The 17292-nt window shown below is 50.9% G+C and overlaps 1 protein-coding gene across 2 annotated transcripts in view; it reads right to left on the bottom strand.

The window, feature by feature from the left end:
- Positions 1–17292, bottom strand: part of NPLOC4 (NPL4 homolog, ubiquitin recognition factor) — a 73039-nt gene that overhangs the window by 4543 nt on the left and 51204 nt on the right. For both annotated transcript variants that reach the window (XM_064369276.1, XM_064369277.1), the window contains 4 exons: positions 8929–9000; positions 5698–5793; positions 4067–4183; positions 1507–1609 (listed from right to left, as the gene is read on the bottom strand). In XM_064369276.1, the coding sequence (XP_064225346.1) occupies positions 1507–1609; positions 4067–4183; positions 5698–5793; positions 8929–9000 (388 nt within the window). The remainder of the gene's footprint in view (positions 1–1506; positions 1610–4066; positions 4184–5697; positions 5794–8928; positions 9001–17292) is intronic.

The raw sequence follows: 17292 nt of genomic DNA, 5'->3' as shown, positions 1-17292 counted from the left end.
GAACTCCGAACCTCAGGTGATCCACCCACCTCGGCCTCCAGAAGTGTGGGATCACAGGCGTGAACCACCGTGCTCGGCCTCCATCTCCTTTTGCGAAATGTTTCACCCTCTGCCCAGCTTCTTCTTATGCTCTTTCTGTTTGACTGTCAACAGGTGGAATTCTTTCAAAGATGTAGCTAGAAGTCATGTCGTGTGCATGTATTGCTAAGACTGCGGCGTCCCCCATCTGTGCCTTTTGATGTTTCTAACAGTGCCCTCTGGTGAGCACAACTGTTTCATTTAGATAAATTTATCAATTTACCAAATTTTTTTATGTCACTCTTTCTGTGTTCAACCCCAAATTCCTGCATCCTGCCTAAAATAATCTTTGTGTACCCCAAGACCCTGAAGACAACTAGTAACTGTTTTATATTTTTAAAAACAGGGTATCACTCTGCCATTCAGGTTGGAGTGGTACAATCACGGCTCACTGTGACTTCGATCTCCTGGACTCATGGGATCCTCCCATTTTAGCCTCCCCAGGAGCTGGGATTACAGGTGTGGACCACCCACAATGCCCAGCTAATTCTTTTTTTTTCAGATTTTTTATACAGATGGGGCTTCACAATGTTGTGTAGGCTGGTCTCGAACTTCTGGGATCCAGTACCCTCTGGCTTTGGTCTTCCAGAGTGTGAGGATTATAGGTATGAGACATCGTGCCTGGCCTGCTTCATAGTTTTACCTTTTACCATTAGGCCTATAACCTATCCTGAGCTGATCTTAGTGTCTGGTGAGCGGAGATCGTGCCACTGCACTCCAGCCTGGGTGACAGAGCAAGACTCTGTCTCAGAAAAAAAGGAAAAAAAAAAAATGGTTTGGTTTTATAAAGAAAAAAAGAGAGAAAATGGTATAAATGTGTTTTTATGTATTTTCAAGGCTGTGTGAGCAGAGGGAGTCTAGTGTTTATTCAAGGCTGTAACAGCTCTCTGGCACTTTGATGTTCTCAGCTGGATGGACTCAGAGCAAAAGTTCTCAAGGCTGGGACCGTACAGGCCTGAGTGACTGAGGCTCCCAGAGATACGCAATGCCTGCAGTCTGTTCTGAGCATCCACGGGAAGAACGTGGATGCTGCAGGTTTCTCCTCTTTACAGCAAGGAAGCTTTAACTCAGCACTGAAGGGAAGTCTCAAGGAAACCAAAAGGCGCCCCCACTTCCAGCGCTTCCATAAAGTTTCTGTTTCTCTAAGACATGATGTTCAAAGTGCTCCTAGGATGTTTGAAGATAAGCGTCTCCGACGTATACATTTATAAAATTTACAGGGCTATGTACATAAGAGGTATGGCCTGGACAACATGTATGTCACATCCATGGAAACGGCCACATGCCCGGCAGGGAGGTTGAGTCTGCACTCCATCATCCACGGCACCTGCCAGGATGCAGCTGGGGTACAGAATCCAGGGCACAACAGGCAGTTGTGTGGAGTGGGAGCTGTGTGGAGTGGGCGCCAGGGCGGCAGGTGGTACTCACTGCACAGCTGCTCGATGGTGGCCCACTGCTCAGACCTCTTCCATGTCTGGGCGAGCTCCTCGTTTCTGGTCCGAACGGCCTCCAGCAGCAAGCTGATGCTGTCCTGCAAGAAGACGAAAGGAAGGCTCCACCTCACTGTGCCTGAGGCGGGCAGCTTCCTGTAACAGGTTTCTTTTTCCCCAACACCAAGACGTATTTTTTAGGAAATTTTAAAAACCTTACAGGCTATCACTATAAAATGCAAACTGCCACAACTTACATCTATAAACGCCAAGTGCTAAATTGAACTAAAATATAAATTCTTCCCAAAAAGCCCTTAGCAGGCATCTGTGACTCTGCCATGAGCTGACGGCACTCAATAGCCCAGAGGATAAGGGCTCATGCCTCTGGTCCTGGAGGCTGGGCAGAGGGGAAGGAGCCCTGGCTGTGAGGCGTGTCCCACCCCCACGTTTCATCCCCTGCCTCTTTCTCTTCTCCATCATGTCTGGAAAAATGCACTCTCTATCCTAGCCTTCCAGGGTCAAAGTGCAGGGGATTCAAATAATGCATTAAGGCCGGGCATGGTGGCTCACGCCTGTAATCCCAGCACTTTAGGAGGCCAAGGCAGGGGGATCACCTGAGGTCCGGAGTTTGAAACCAGCCTGACCAACATGGAGAAACCCTGTCTCTACTAAAAATACAAAATTAGCTCAGCATGGTGGTGGGTGCCTGTAATCCTAGCTACTTGGAGGATGAGGCAGGAGAATTGCTTAAACCCAGGAGATGGAAGTTGCAGTAAGCCCACATCACGCCAGTGCACTCCAGTATGGGTGACAGGACGAGGCTCCATCTCAAAAAATAAAAAATAGGGTCGGGCGCGGTGGCTCACGCCTGTAATCCCAGCACTTTGGGAGGCCAAGGCGGGTGGATCACGAGGTCAAGAGATCGAGACCATCTTGGTCAACATGGTGAAACCCCGTCTCTACTAAAAATACAAAAAATTAGCTGGGCATGGTGGCACGTGCCTGTAATCACAGCTACTCAGGAGGCTGAGGCAGGAGAATTGCCTGAACCCAGGAGGCGGAGGTTGCAGTGAGCCAAGATTGCACCATTGCACTCCAGCTTAGGTAACAAGAGCGAAACTCTGTCTCAAAAAAAAAAAAATAATAAAAATAAAAATAAATAATAAATAATACATTAATATATGAAAAATGAATAAAGCCTTCAGGGGCTCTCAGCACCTCCAGAGAATGTCTTCCAACAGTGGACTGCCAAAACAGTGCAGTTTACTGGCAAGGTGGCTCTGGCGTCCGCACAGATGGGCAACAACTGAACCTGGGAGCAGGAGCGGCAGCTCCCTGGGCTGACTGGGGAAGGCACAGGCAGCAGGAAGAGGCACAGGGTGCCTGATGTCAAATATAGGAGTGGGTGGTTTTGAGACAAAATACAGACACAAAATAAACTAGTAAGAACAGCTAGAGGCTGCCTGCCGGAGAAAAGCCCTGGGAGGGAAGAATCTCTGCATTCTGTCTCCCTCAGGGAAAGGTTCTGAGTCAGAGGCATAGCGGCTGAGAAATAACGTGCTCCTTTCTCTTTGGCATTTCCTGTAGGCTTGAGCAGAAAAGAAAACGCCAAAGTAGGACACCTGCACACGGCACACGCGAGGCACCGCCTGGGGGCTGCTGCCCACGGCCCCACACTGCCCGGGCAGCCGCTTCTGCAAAGCACTCGCCCTCTTTTCCCCCACAGTGTGTCTTAAAAATGCCAACTGTGCAGCTGTGAGCTTGGGGTCTGGAAGCTGGCCAAGCCTTCTGGGCCAAGGTAATAAAACCAGAGTTGAGTCGGGAGGAGGGGAGATATCAGTAAAAATCAGAGGCTGTGACTCTGAAACTGTTAGGACAGGAATTTTTTTTTTTTTTTTTGAGACGGAGTTTCGCTCTTGTTACCCAGGCTGGAGTGCAATGGCGCGATCTCGGCTCACAGCAACCTCCACCTCCCGGTTTCAGGCAATTCTCCTGCCTCAGCCTCCTGAGTAGCTGGGATTACAGGCACGCGTCACCATGCCCAGCTAATTTTTTGTATTTTTAGTAGAGACGGGGTTTCACCATGTTGACCAGGATGGTCTCGATCTCTTGACCTCGTGATCCGCCCGCCTCGGCCTCCCAAAGTGCTGGGATTACAGGCGTGAGCCACCGCGTCCAGCCAGGGCAGGAATTTTTAAACTGTGCTACCTCTAATGCTAGAGGCAGAGCTAAATCACCTCTGCTTCCCGTTCAGTTCTAACAGATGAAACCTTACTTCCTCACAGAGGTGTGGACACTTAATGAAAACTCTAAAGGTGAAAAAAATTCATCTTTCTATCAACAAGCTCCTTGTGAAAAGCTGCTGCCTACACATTGCCCACAGGACAAATGAGGAAGACAACCTATGACCCCAAGCTTTGGCCCAATTTCCCAACCACACACGCTCTGGTCTGTGAGGAAAGAAAGTGAGACACAGGTGTCTCTTCACGGGCAAAGCCCACTGGGGGACTGCCACCCTAAGCCAAGTACCCAGGCAGACGCCACACTCGGGCATGTACCTGCAGAGGCATAACTTCGTTGGTGACCAGGAACAGCAGGAGGTGGAAATCTGAGATGGTATCCAAGAACACGGATGAGGTATTCTGGGACAAATAGGTGGCCAAGCTATGGAAGTCCTAGAGAGAAGGGAACAAACATGAATGTTCTATACAGTTCCCCAGTGCCAGACCCCGAAACAGTCATTTCCTGCTAAGAGGCATCTCAATACACTGAATGCTGAGAGACGCCTCTCCCTCTCCCTCTGCAACCACGGACGGGGTCCAAGAAAGAGGAGCAGGCAGCGCAAAGCAAGCTCTTGCCCCCTTCTCCCAAGAAGATGCTCTCAGCACACCTGATGAGGCAGGTGTGCAAGAAGACACGCTTGTAAAGCTGACTCAGACTGGCTGGGTGCAGAGGCTAACACTGTAATCCCAGCACTCTGGGAGGCCGAGGTGGGCAGGTCACTTGTGGTCAAGAGTTTAAGACCAGCCTGACCAACATGGTGAAACCTCATCTCTACTAAAAATACAAAATCTTAGCCTGGCATGGTGGAACCCTCCTATAATCCCAACTACTCGGGAGACTGAAGCAGGCGAATTGTTGGAACCCAGGAGTTGGAGGTTGTAGCGAGCTGAGACTGCACCAATGCACTCCAGTCTGGGCGATAGAGTGAGACACTATCTCAAAAAAAAAAAGGGGGAAAAAAAAAAAGCTGACTCAGACAGAGACACAGTCAAACAGATGGAATGTGCCCTGGCCCCCAGGTGGAAAGTGGGCTGTGACAGGGGCCCAGGGCCCCCTGTGGGCCAGGAGATGCCTCTGGCTTTTCCTGTTGAGCTATATTCTCCATCTCTGGCGGCAGGACAGTGAGAGGGAGGAAAACGCAGGGCAGCCGTAATGCAGCACCGACACCTTCAGCAGGACCACAGAGCTTCAAGAGTGTAACCGCCTTGAAGCTGGCTCTGCACCTCTACAAGCACCCCAAGTTCCCTGGGCGGATGGGCAGTGAGGGGACCAAACCGTAGAAGCAGCTTTGTCAGCCCCTGAAGAAAGCCTCATTACAGACATTCTTTGACCAGCTTCTGAAATGTCTGTTAACAACTCATGATTTCAGAACAACTGTATGTACACAGCCTGTCTACACAGTATGCAGAAAGCATGAGAGCAAATCGGACCTGGCCTGATGTACCGATCTGCCGGTGAGAGCAGAGGCCAACACAGGAGCCACGCTAAGCCGCAGATCAACACCACATGTTGGAAGGCTGAGGCCAGGCCGAAAGGGGGCACACAGCCTCGAGGTGCCCAAGAAAGGCAGCAGGTCACCAGGCAGGGGCCAGGCCAAACCAACAGTGACAAGGCTGCTGGCAGAAGACACAAAGTGACACATTTGGGAAAATTACAAGATCCACGCAGGATGTGCTTCTGGCCAGTCTGAGGACATCAGGGGATTAGCCTTTGTGGCCATCCATCGCCCGGCCATAGGGAGGGCATCCACGTGAACAACAGTGCTCCACAGCAGGCCCTAGCTGGCCTGTCAAAAGAATGAATTGGGAGCGTTTGAAAGCTTGACGTTTTCTGGAAAAACAATACTGACACTAGGTAAGCCATCAGCAGGTACCTTAAATTACGTTTCTAAAGACAAAGAGCTTACCTGTGTCTCACCCAATACATCCCGGTTTTCAATAGGAAATGGATTTTGTGAAATAGAAAAAGTGTAAACTGGATCCTTGGGGAAAGTTGTTGTAATCTAATGAAGAAAAACACAAACCCATGATGAATTAGGCTGAAGATGGTGTGGCCAACTCCCAGCCAGCCCAGAGCACCTCCCAGAGCCCAAGTTAACGACTGACTGCCAGCAATTCTCAGAGAGTTCTCTACAAGCTGTCTATCAAAGGGAACCACTATCTATCAGTGTCATCCCTAAATGAAAACTCTGAAACTCTGCCATGCTGGAAGCAAACTACACCACATCCGCGCACAGCCTTGACAACAGCGGCACTGGGACTCCCCCCACGGCACGGCTTCCTTTGAGAGTCACACAGATTCTCTCCCTCTGCTATGGAGGAAGTAAAGGCTGGTTTGAACCCTTGTCCAGGCGATGAGAAGGGAATGGAGGAGGTCAGGAGGCCATCTCAGGAGCTGACTTTGCTCAAGAGAAATTTGTGTCATTGGGTTTGGAGGGCACATGAAAAATCAGCCAGTTAGCTTTTAAGAAACAAAGCACCCTCCAGCCAGCTTGCTAAGCCCCTTCTGAATGCTGGGAGCCACTCCATGGAGCTGTGGGCTTTTCTAGGCAGGGGTGAATATAACAGGCCCTTGAGAAACAGTGGGCTCAGAGCTGTTATCCAAAGGGCAGCTAAGTCCTTCACTGGCTCAGACATGCCTTAATGACAACAGAGGGCATTTTACACCTAACATATAATCAATAGAAGGTACAGGGACAGTGGTAAATGTGCATGAATCAATAGAAATATAGGTTTTATTCTTTGTGACAGACACACCTCCCCACAGAAGCACCCGACTTGGGTTGATGCAGCTTTCCTCTGCAACACAACGGCAGCAGCAGGAGTCACACCTCTTCCAGATTTAGGGGAACTATTCTGGGTCCTTTGGGACTACTTCTAAAGAATGAGCGTGGTTCTGGTCTGTTTTCTGCATCAGCAAAGGCAGTGAGTTGTAGAGCTGGCTGGCCCGGGATTTGCTGTGCCAGCACCAGCCGCTCTAGAAGGACAGCTGAGCCGCCGGCAGCATCTCTGGCCTGAGCTGGCCCTCCATGGGCAAGTGGCGAGGCAGGGCATGAAGACTCGGCCACAGTGCCATGTTTCGGCTACATGGCCTCATCCGTTAGGGATCCTGGGCCTCGCTTTATTATTCTTCGAGACGGAGACGATTGGAGTACTCGCCTCCTGGGTGCCTGGCACGGGGTTTGGTACAAACAGTGTTGGTACGCACAGTGCTGGGTACCAGCTGAAGACAGGGGAGGTGCTGACCTCCTGCACAGACAGAAGCCTGGCCCGCTCGGCCGCCTCCTTTGGGAAGGGCTAGAAATGGGGAGGGCAGCACTCCCAGAACATGTGCTGGTGAGAGAGCTAGTGGGACCAAGAGGGGGTTTTGCTGGCCTTGTAACTGGCCCTCGGAGGGCAACAGAACCAAAATCCACATAGCCCATCCCAGATGTCCCAGTGCAGGGCATCAGCTCACATCTTACCCTGCCCATCATCTATCAGCTAGACAATGCCCCCAGAACCCACAATGAGGCCCCAGGAACACTGGCCGGTGCCCTTTCCTGCCTGCCCAGCCACTCCACCCCAAGGTTTAAGAATCTTGGGCCCAGGCCAGTGTCTGTGGCCTGGGGCTGGGCACACAGCTTGACACACCTATCTGGGCTCCTGCTCTCAAGGTCTCCCCACGTCTCACTTCCACAGGGTCGAGAAGCTTGAGCACCATGGGGCAGAATGCTCTCCCGCAGGCAAGTACTTCTGAAAAATTGCACTAAGGCAAAAACTTAACTTCCTTTATAAAAGAAAAGGAAAGGGGTGGGGAGGCCGCTCGGGGGAGAAGACCTGAGAAAGCTGGTTTTAAATCATGCCGGCTCCTCCTGGGTGTATGCTCCATCAATCTGTTTTCACCTTAATTACACCCTAGGTAGTCTAAAAACCAGATGCCTTCACGGCCTAGGTAATAAATATGTTCTCGGGAGCTGTCAGTTGGAATGGAGCAGCAACGGGCTTGGCTCGTGGAGACCCACTGCTCTGAATGCAATGATATTTTACTGCCTGAATCACATGCCCATCCGAGTTCAAATGTAGCCTGAATAGATCCTGGCATGGCAGCAGCATAGAAAATCAGCCGCCTCCTGTCCGCTTTGGACAGCTCTGGTAGGGGTGATGCACTGGCTGCTGCAAAGGCTCATCCTGCCATCCTCGCTGCCTCATGGCCAATGGCACAGCCACATCTCCATGACCATAAAATGCCTCCAGAAAGGAGCTGAGATGCAGGGAAGATGTGGAAGAGCCAGGGGCCTCTGTGGCTCCTGGAGTTCCACCCAGTAAACCATGCTGAGCCCTAACTCAGTCACACTGAGTACACAGGCGTGTCTCCTGGGGACCAGCCTGCACAGAGCGGCCCAGATCCACTGTGGGCTGCGGCAGCTGTGCCGGGCCAGGGCAGCACCTGCATGGATATGATGCTCCATGCTCTGGTGACTGGAGACCCAAGCAATGGGGTTTGCTGCCTCCCAGAGGCTGCCTGGCCTGGGGTCGCTGGTCCTTTGTACTTTAGTACGGGGACAGTTAACCTCTAGGTTGATGTCAAGGAAATAAAAACCTGAAACTAAAACAAAAAGCCCTTAAAACCGTGAGCACTGCTGGGCGCGGTGACTCACACCTGTAATCCCAGCACTTTGGGAGGCCGAGGCGGGTGGATCACGAGGTCAGGAGTTCAAGACCAGGATGGCCAACATGGTGAAACCCCGTCTCTACTAAAAAACACAAATATTAGCTGGGCATGGTGGCTTGTACCTGTAATCCCAGCTATTTGGGAGGCTGCGGTAGGAGAATTGCTTGAACTGGGACCCAGGAGGTGGAGGTTGCAGTGAGCTGAGATTGAGCCACTGCACTCCAGTCTGGGCTACAGAGCGAGACTCCATCTCAAAAAACAAAAACAAAACAAAAAAACATGAGCATTTTAGCAACACCACACGCTCAGTGATTCGACAACCCCTTCCTGGGTGCCTGTTCTGGGGTGGGCCCTGCATGAGGCAGAAGGTGCCTTAAATTGCAGCCTCCTCCTGTGAGCAGTCACCACCCAGCAGTCAGTCCCACCTCCAAAGCACCTGATGGGTCCGTCTACCCAGGCTGTGCCTGGCAGGGGGGACACTTACGTCTATGATCAGATACTCCACAGGCAGGGGTCGGGCCAGCTGGGTGATCTCGTTGCCAAACTTGTCTACATCCTGCAATAGTCAGAGGGGAACGGCGGTGAGCAAAGGCAGTCAGGGTGATGATTTTCCTTTCACACACTCACCTCCCCTTTTACATTACTTCAAATCTTACTGAAGTGTATGGATAGCAGAAAGGAAATGTGCATATTTTTGCAGTGAAACCACCTTCCCCCGTTTTTTGGAGCTCTTTATTATAACCACAGCCTGAGAAAGCGGCCAGCCTCTCAGGCACTGGGACTCTCCACTGGGAGAGCACGTCAAACGCCTCCCCTCCACCCACGGCACTCGCCTGGCACTCACGTACAGTCTGCGACAGGCAGAAGGGCCCGAGGTCCCCTCAGGCTGGACCCGTGCCCCTTCTATCCTCCGAAAGCACATGAAGCCTCACGGTCTGAATGCTAACTCTTAGGATCTTTCTCACACCTCTGAAAACCTGACTTTCCAGAAACCAAGTACTTGGACATGAATAAATTAAAGGCATGCACAAATGAGCGCACACACAAACGCGAAGACATGGGAACCCCACACCAATCTGTCAAAGTCTCAACTTGTTTTGCTTTGTCAGATGCACAGAACATAAAGTTTAATTATGGGGAAAACGGCCAGCATATGTTCATTAATCATAAAATGACAATTAGATCTGATTTATGTCAAACATGCTGAGTTCAAACAGAGCACCAGAAATAAATTCATAAGAACCAAAGCTTTTCATTAAAGATTCTGCAAGAGGGGGTCATATTTTCTATCTAAATCATCACTTAACATTATATAAATCATTCATTAAGTCATACATAAATTATACATCCATAATTTCCAATTATAGGGCCTTACATAAAAGTTTATGTTTATTGGAGCTCTCAAACCCGAAATGACTGCCAAGCAAATCTCCCTGAGGTGTGCAGGGTGATGGGAGGCCACCCCCAGCACAACCACACCTTCCTGGGGACATCAGGGAGCCACACTGTCTTTTGAGACAATCATCACAAGCTGTTCCCCAGTCAAACCAAGCCCATTATCCTAATGAGAAGCCCCAGGCCCCATGTGGCCCTTGGCCCTGTTCCTTGCTTGAAAATTAAATTTCTGGCTGGTCCAAAGGTGGCGAGTTACCTCAGTTGACTGTTCAGTCAGTTACAAACCCAACTCCTTGTTCTACTGTTTCTCCCTCCTCACTACTGCACTTGACTAGTCTTAAAAAATAATAATAAAACAAAATTTTAATTCAATTTCTGGCCTGAAGTGTGTCAGTTATCCATACCCTCATGCCTTTTCTCTACTCACAGCTAGAGAGCTGCCAACAAGAACTTGCCTCTACCCTCCCAGAAAAAAATGGTCCAAATACTTGCATTGCAGCCAATCTTTCCGGGAAGGCAGGAGAATGAACCTGGACTCTATTTCTAGTTCACATATTGCTCCCCGCCCCATCAAAGGCCACTTTCCTGCAAATACATGGCTCTGCGCTGTTTGCCTTCCTCGGACACTGAAATGACTTTCCATCGACTTGGGTGAGAATCCTGTGTCCGCCTTCTATGTGACGAATGACTGCCACAGTCAGGACAGGCTTCCTCATTCTGAGCTCTGTTGGCTGGGATGGGGTACTAAAGACGTGGGCTCTACTGCGTGGGGTCCTGGGGCCCCAGAAGAGGTGGTTTCTCAATGGAGATTTGGTAGGAGGCAAAAATCAAATTCAATCAAACTAAATCACCATTTCCAAAATACACGCTTGCCCCTACAAGAAATAACCTGCAACAACTCACACATAATTAGCCCATCTGGAATTCATCTTCAAATCTAATTAAGCTCTAATATGCAGAAACATTTTTCCAGCACCTGTTCACTTTAATCTCCCCCTCCAGGGATTTTCTTGGTAAGTGCTCCTCTCTCTTGCTTGTGTCGTGCTATTCTCTTTCAAACTTAACTACCCAACTGTACCCTTCCCAGTCCCCAGGAAAATAAAGGTATTGCATCCCTCCTTCCTCCCTGAGGGAAAAACAGGGAACGTCTATCTCTCCCCCAAGCCTTCACTCAGATGTTTTCGCCAGCCAATCCCTAGGCCTACACACCGGTTTAAAAGGCAATTACTTTTTATGGGCCTTAGCAAATGTCAGTTGGAATGGGCTGGGAGGAGGATGTCTTAATTCTAAGTTTGGCAGCCATCAAAGTGTCAGCAGCTTTATCTCCACCTGGAGTGAGGCACTGGGAGGTCCGACTTTGCGGCCCCCAACACCTCGCCACTCACCACAGGCCACTTCTGGCGACAAGGTCTTGACACCAAGAGAAATCCAGGGATAGATGTCTTTGCTAGTCCAAAAGCATGTGGGCTGCCCGGGCGCAGTAGCTCATGTCTGTGATCCTAGCGCTTTGGGAGGCTGAGGTCAGGAGTTTGAGACCAGCCTGGATAACACGGCAAAACTCCATCTCTACCAAAAATACAAAATTTAGCTGGGTGTGGTGGCACGCACCTGTAATCCCAGCTACTCAGCGAGGCTGGTATCACTTGAACCTGGGAGGCAGAGGTCGCAGTGAGCCGAGATCACACTACTGCACTGCAGCCTTGGTGACAGAACAAGACTGTCTCAAAAAAACAAACAAACAAAAAACCACAAAAGCATTTGGGCTTTGTGCCAGGACAACAGTGAATTCCATTGCTTGAATGGCATCATCCTGCTTTAGAAAAGGTAAATAAAATCCTGGATGTGTTCTCCTAAGAACCGGCAAGAAGGGTCACAAATGACACCAGGATCTGAGCCATCACAGGATAACTCAGAAAAAGCAAAGGTCTCTGACACACTTGGTTTCTTAAAGCACCACTGCTTAGAAAATAGTCCAGTCCGTGTGCACAGAGCCACTGGGTCCTCACAGTCACACTGGTCACAGGCACTACTGCTGTCGCTGACATACGGCAAGACAGGAAGTGTTACAAAGATGACAGTTACAAGGGCGCTTGGTGAGGACGGCTAGACAGCAGTGTAGACGCTGGGCCCCCCATGCCATGTGCACAGGCTCCCTGCCTCCCGAGTCAGTGCTGGGACTTCAGGGCTGGGGCACACGCAGACCACCCTCCTGCCCTTGGGAACCTTGAAGTTGAGGCTCAGACCTCAATAGCGGCCTCACACGGAGTGAGACTCTCCACCTCCACCGCAAGGGAAGATGCAAAACTTTCTCCTAGACTAGGAGTACGCTATAATAAGTGATTCAGTCTTACTTTGGGTTCAAATAAGAAATTTAAAAAATAATAATAAGTGATTCAGAATCTCTTCTCTCGATAGCAGTCTCTTGACTAATTGATAAACTGTCCTGAATAATGCTGGAGGCAAACACAATCTCCTATGAGTGAAAACGCTTATTTTAAAAAGCTGCGTGCTGCTGGGTCTCGTCCCAACAAATATGAAGGCAGATTGTGGGGCTACAGTGAACAGAGCATCTTGGTAACAACAAAGGAACAGGCTGCAGGTAAGCTGCACAGAGGATGATGTCCCGAAATAAGATATGAGGAGATGCAGATCCTTTGGTTTACAACGAGCAGGACTAGCTCAACCAGGCGAACATCTGGACACGCACAAAGCTAGATTCCTACATGTGCCAACATCATGCATTAATGGATTATGGATCTCAAAGTAAAATAAAACCCCAAAAGCACACAAAGAGTATGTAGGTAGATGCATAGCTCTGAGGTAAAGAATACAGTTGGCTGCTGCACAACGCGGGTTTGAACTGAGCAGGTCCACCTATAGGCAGACTTTCTCAACAAACAGAGGTTGAAAATACGGTATTCGAGGGATGGGAAACTCATGTGTACGGAGCTCTAACTTTACATATGAGCAGGGTGGAAGGGCCCACTTTGGGGCGTGAGTGCATGTGGACTTGAGTATATACACGGAGGTCCTGGAACCAATCTTCCGTGTCAGCTGAGGGACAACTGTACTTCCAAAGTATGATGACAAAGGCAAAATTGCAAGAAAAAGAGATTAAGGTATCTTTGAAATCAGAAAATATTTCAGCTTCTTTGTATAAAAGACAAAGAATGAAAACCTGGCATGTGTTTGCAACGTACGACAATGGGTTAATATACAAGGACATCACAAATGAATGCCAAAAATGATGAATCACCTTACAAATACCTAAGCACACAGAGAGGCAACTCACAGAGAAATAGTCAGCACAAGAGACTCCCTGTGGTCAAAGAAGCACAGAGCAGAGTCCTGGGCCCGACTGGTCCTTGCCAGCCTCACAGGCATGGGGGAAAGGCTGGCCTGCAGCACCACCCACAAGTGTCCACCCGCCACCTTCCTGGAGGAAATGTGGGAGGGCACACAGAACCTTCAAGTACACAGTAAGCTTCAGCAACATAGTCCTAGTTCTGGGAATACATACCGAGAAATTTAAAGCATGCACGAAGAATGAGGTACAGGGTCCACCGAGTGCTGTTCACAGCACCAGATGCCAGAACAACCCCATGGCCTGCTGAGTAAGCAACGCCTGGCTGCAGCAAGGGGCATGGGTTCCTCAGAGATGTCCTCTGGCCCCTCCACAGCCAGCTCCTTGCAGGAATGCTATCCCCTTGCTGCTTCCATGCCCCCTTGGCTCCCCACAGCGCTCTGACCCACCCCACCCCAGTACTGTGTGGTCCTTGCCAGACTGCCTGTCCACATGGCTCTCTGGACAGGGGACCTCAGCACTGTCCCTTGGCACCAGGAAATCACCCTCCCACCTCTCCCAGACCCTTCTCCTTGATCTCGAGAGCAGCGATCCTTGGAGTTGCTCAATGCCCTCTTCTTTTCTCCCTCTGAACCACAGCTTGCCTCGTCTACTTCTGGGTTAATTTAGGGTTTCTACACAGATAGTCTGAAAAGGGCATTACTGGCCCGTATCTCTTGCCTGAGCTTCCAGACCTGAGTACTGGCAACTCCACATGCTGGCATCTGGACTTACTATCCTCCCACACAGACCCACGGCTCTACTCTGGCACCAGTGCCAACCCTGCTCCCCCAAACTAGGAACCTGGCTTGAGCCTGTGCTCCTCTCTGCGCCCCTGCCAGGCCTCCAAAGCTCTCATTCCCAGCACACCATCCCCGTCTCCAAGGCCACAGGGAACTGACACATGGCCTGGATTACCAACATCATCATCTTCTCACTGGGCTCCCCAACTCCAAACCACTCCCCACACTGCAGTCCAGGATGGGTCTTCTACAGCAGGACCTCCTCTGCCCACCCCGCCCGGCTGGCAACACTGTTCACTGCCTCTCCTTCCTGGATCTCAGCCCCGCTCACTCTAACCTTGCTGCCTTCCCCCGACTCAGGCTACTGGCATCCAATGCCTGGATTGTTGCAAAAGCTTCCTGCCTCCAGATCACCCCTCCTGCCACCTGCAATAGGAACATTCCAGAACCCACTTTCCATGACCTCCCACTGTTTACCACAAGCCACTCCAGCTAGAGTGCATGTTGTGCTCTCCAGGTACATGGCCTCAGCAGCTCCCACTCCACCTGGCTTCCTCTTACACACTCGTCTCAGCACTGTGAACGGCCACCTGGGCATGCCCTGCTCCCCAACAGGACACCTCCACAGAATCTGCAAGGAGAGGGACCACGAGGGACCTGCTCACCATGGTGCCCGAGGCCCTAGGTCTAACACCTGACCCACGGGAAGTGCTGAACAGATACATGGTGTGAACTGGGTGGACAGGGTGGACTGCAGCCCCAGGTGGTGATCACATTAGAGACGCTATACACACAGATGGCACCCGGATGCACAGGCGAAGCGTACTGGTCCGTTTCCTCAGTGCTGTAACGAACTGCCCGAGACTGGGTAATTTATAAAGGAAAGAGGTTTAATTGACTCACAGCATGGCTGGGGAGGCCACAGGAAACTTACTATCACGGCAGAAGGCAAAGGAGAAGCAAGGCAGCCTCTTTGCAAGGTGGCAGAAGTGCTGCGCAAAGGGAAAAGGGCCCCTTATAAATCCCACAAATCTTATGAGAACGCACTCACTATCCAGAGAACAGGAATGGGGGAAACCACCCCCATGATTCAATTATCTTCACCTTGTCTCTCCTTGACACGTACGTGGGTGTTATGGGGATTACAAGTCGAGATGAGGTTTGGGTGGGGACACGAAGGCAAACCCTTTCACAAAGGGTGGCACGAGGGGGCGTTCATTTTCTTACCAACCTACAATATCTAGTTTTTTTTTCCCCTGAGGCAGAGTCTCACTCTGTCGCCAGGCTGGAGTGCAGTAGCGCAATTTTGGCTCACTGCAACCTTCACCTCCCAGGTTCAAGCCATTCTCCTGCCTCAGCCTCCTGAGTAGCTGGGATTACAGGCACATGACATCACACTAGGCTAATTTTTGTATTTCTAGTAGAGACGGGGTTTCACCATGTTGGTTAGGCTGGTCTCAAACTCCTGACCTCATGATCTACCTGCCTCGGCCTCCCAAAATGCTGGGATTACAGGCATGAGCCACCGCACCTGGCCTTCAATATCTAATTTTTTCATAATAAATATGCATTTGATTTCATATTTAAAATGTTCCAGATTTATTTATTTACAGACAGGGTGATCTCACTCTGTTGCCCAGGCTGGAGTGTAGTCGTGCAATCAAAGCTCACTGCAGCCTCAAATGCCTGGGTTCAAGCAGTCCTCCTGCCTCAGCCTCCTGAGTAGCTGGGGCCACAGGTGCACGCAGCATAGACTGCACACACGTTAATTAGTTTAGTATGGTGGCTCACACCTGAAATTCTAGCACTTTGGGAAGCAAGGCAGGTGGATCACTTAAGGTCAAGAGTTTGAGACCAGCCTGGCCAACATGGAGAAACCCCTCTATACTAAAAAAAAAAAAAAAAAAAAAAAATTAGCTAGGCGTGGCGGTGGGCGCCTATAATCCGAGCTACTTGGGAGGCCGCGGCAGGAGAATTGCTTGAACCTGGGAGGCAGAGGTTGCAGTGAGTTGAGATCGCACCACTGCACTCCAGCCTGGATTACACAGTAAGACTCCGTCTCAAAAACAGACTTTGAGCTGTCTGATGCATGTGGCTCTTTAGATTTGAGACCCTACCCCTCCTGCTGCCAACCTCTCCCTCCTGCCTAGACAACACCCCCTTCACAAGTTCTTGGTCTAAAAGGTGGTCTCCACTCCAGCCTCCCTTCCGCTGACCCTGTGGCTTCCCGTGAGCAAGCTGACCATCAAACTTTCTGCATCCCATCCCTCCTGCCAGCTCCGCCCACCTCTGCTTCCCATTGTCATTGCATTGACCTGTCTCCAGATGCCCCAAAGCTGTCCCTGACACACAGACCATTCCCCTCTGCGCGCCAGTTAGCTCCTCTGTTGGACACCAAGAAGCAGTACACACCCATGCCAGTATTTCCTTCAGGTTAATAAAAACCCAAACAAGAATACTACTCAATCCCGATTAACACACTGGTGACTGTCCTTTGTTCTTTCTCTTGCAGAGAAACCCCCTGAAAGAGCCGTGCAGCTTGCTGATGTGAGCTCACCCCCCATTTCTCCCCCGTGAGCTCACTCTCAGCAGCCGCTCGCCCTCTACTCAGCCAGGCTCATCAACGCTCCCGACATCCCTGAGCTGTTGAAGGCAAAGCCTCCTCTCTGGACTCATCAGGAGCTCCTTTCCTGCCTGCCTCCCAGGGAGCTGTGCTCCTGCCCCTCCTCCCCAGCTGCTGTCCCCTGGTGCGCTCTCCACCTTTCTTCCCCCAAGGAGAGTTCTCCTCAGCCATCCCCTCCAGGATGGGCCACTCAGCTTCTCACCAGGCCTTGAGCACCACCCCAACACTATCTGTGCCACGTCCTCTCCTGAGCAACATGCTCACCTCAGATCCCCGGCCCGAAGATCCTGGAGTCCGCCTGCCTCTTCTTTCGCTCACACCGCACATTCAGCATCCTCACTACTGCATGGCCGTCTCTGCCCTCTACCCTCATCTCCTATTCTAGCTCCCAGCCCAGCAGCCAGAGTGATCATCTCACAGCCTGCGCACAGCCCTCTCCCTTCAGCACCTTTCAGGAGCCCCCATCTCACTTCCAACCACAGATTCAGCCTTCAGGGGCCTTTCCCACCTCTGCCCCAGGAAGCCACCCTGCTTGTCACTCTCTGTGCTGGGAACAAGCTGCTGCTTCTGTCTGAACAATCTCCTCTAGACATCCCCAGAGCCACTCTGTCCATCGACACGTTCTCTCCCCTCAGGACTCGACCCTCCACGGCACTCCAAGCTTCTTGGCCTTCCGCTGCGGCGGCCCACCTCCCCTGCTGCGGCAGCCTCCCCGATGCAGGGAGCCCCACTCCATTCTCGGTG

This window comes from Aotus nancymaae, unplaced genomic scaffold (assembly GCF_030222135.1).
Source record: "Aotus nancymaae isolate 86718 unplaced genomic scaffold, 86718_ANA_hifiasm-v0.15.2.pri h1tg000089l, whole genome shotgun sequence".
NCBI lineage: Eukaryota > Metazoa > Chordata > Mammalia > Primates > Aotidae > Aotus > Aotus nancymaae.
Note: the sequence above shows the minus strand (reverse complement) of the source record. Positions and strands in the feature narration are given on the sequence as shown.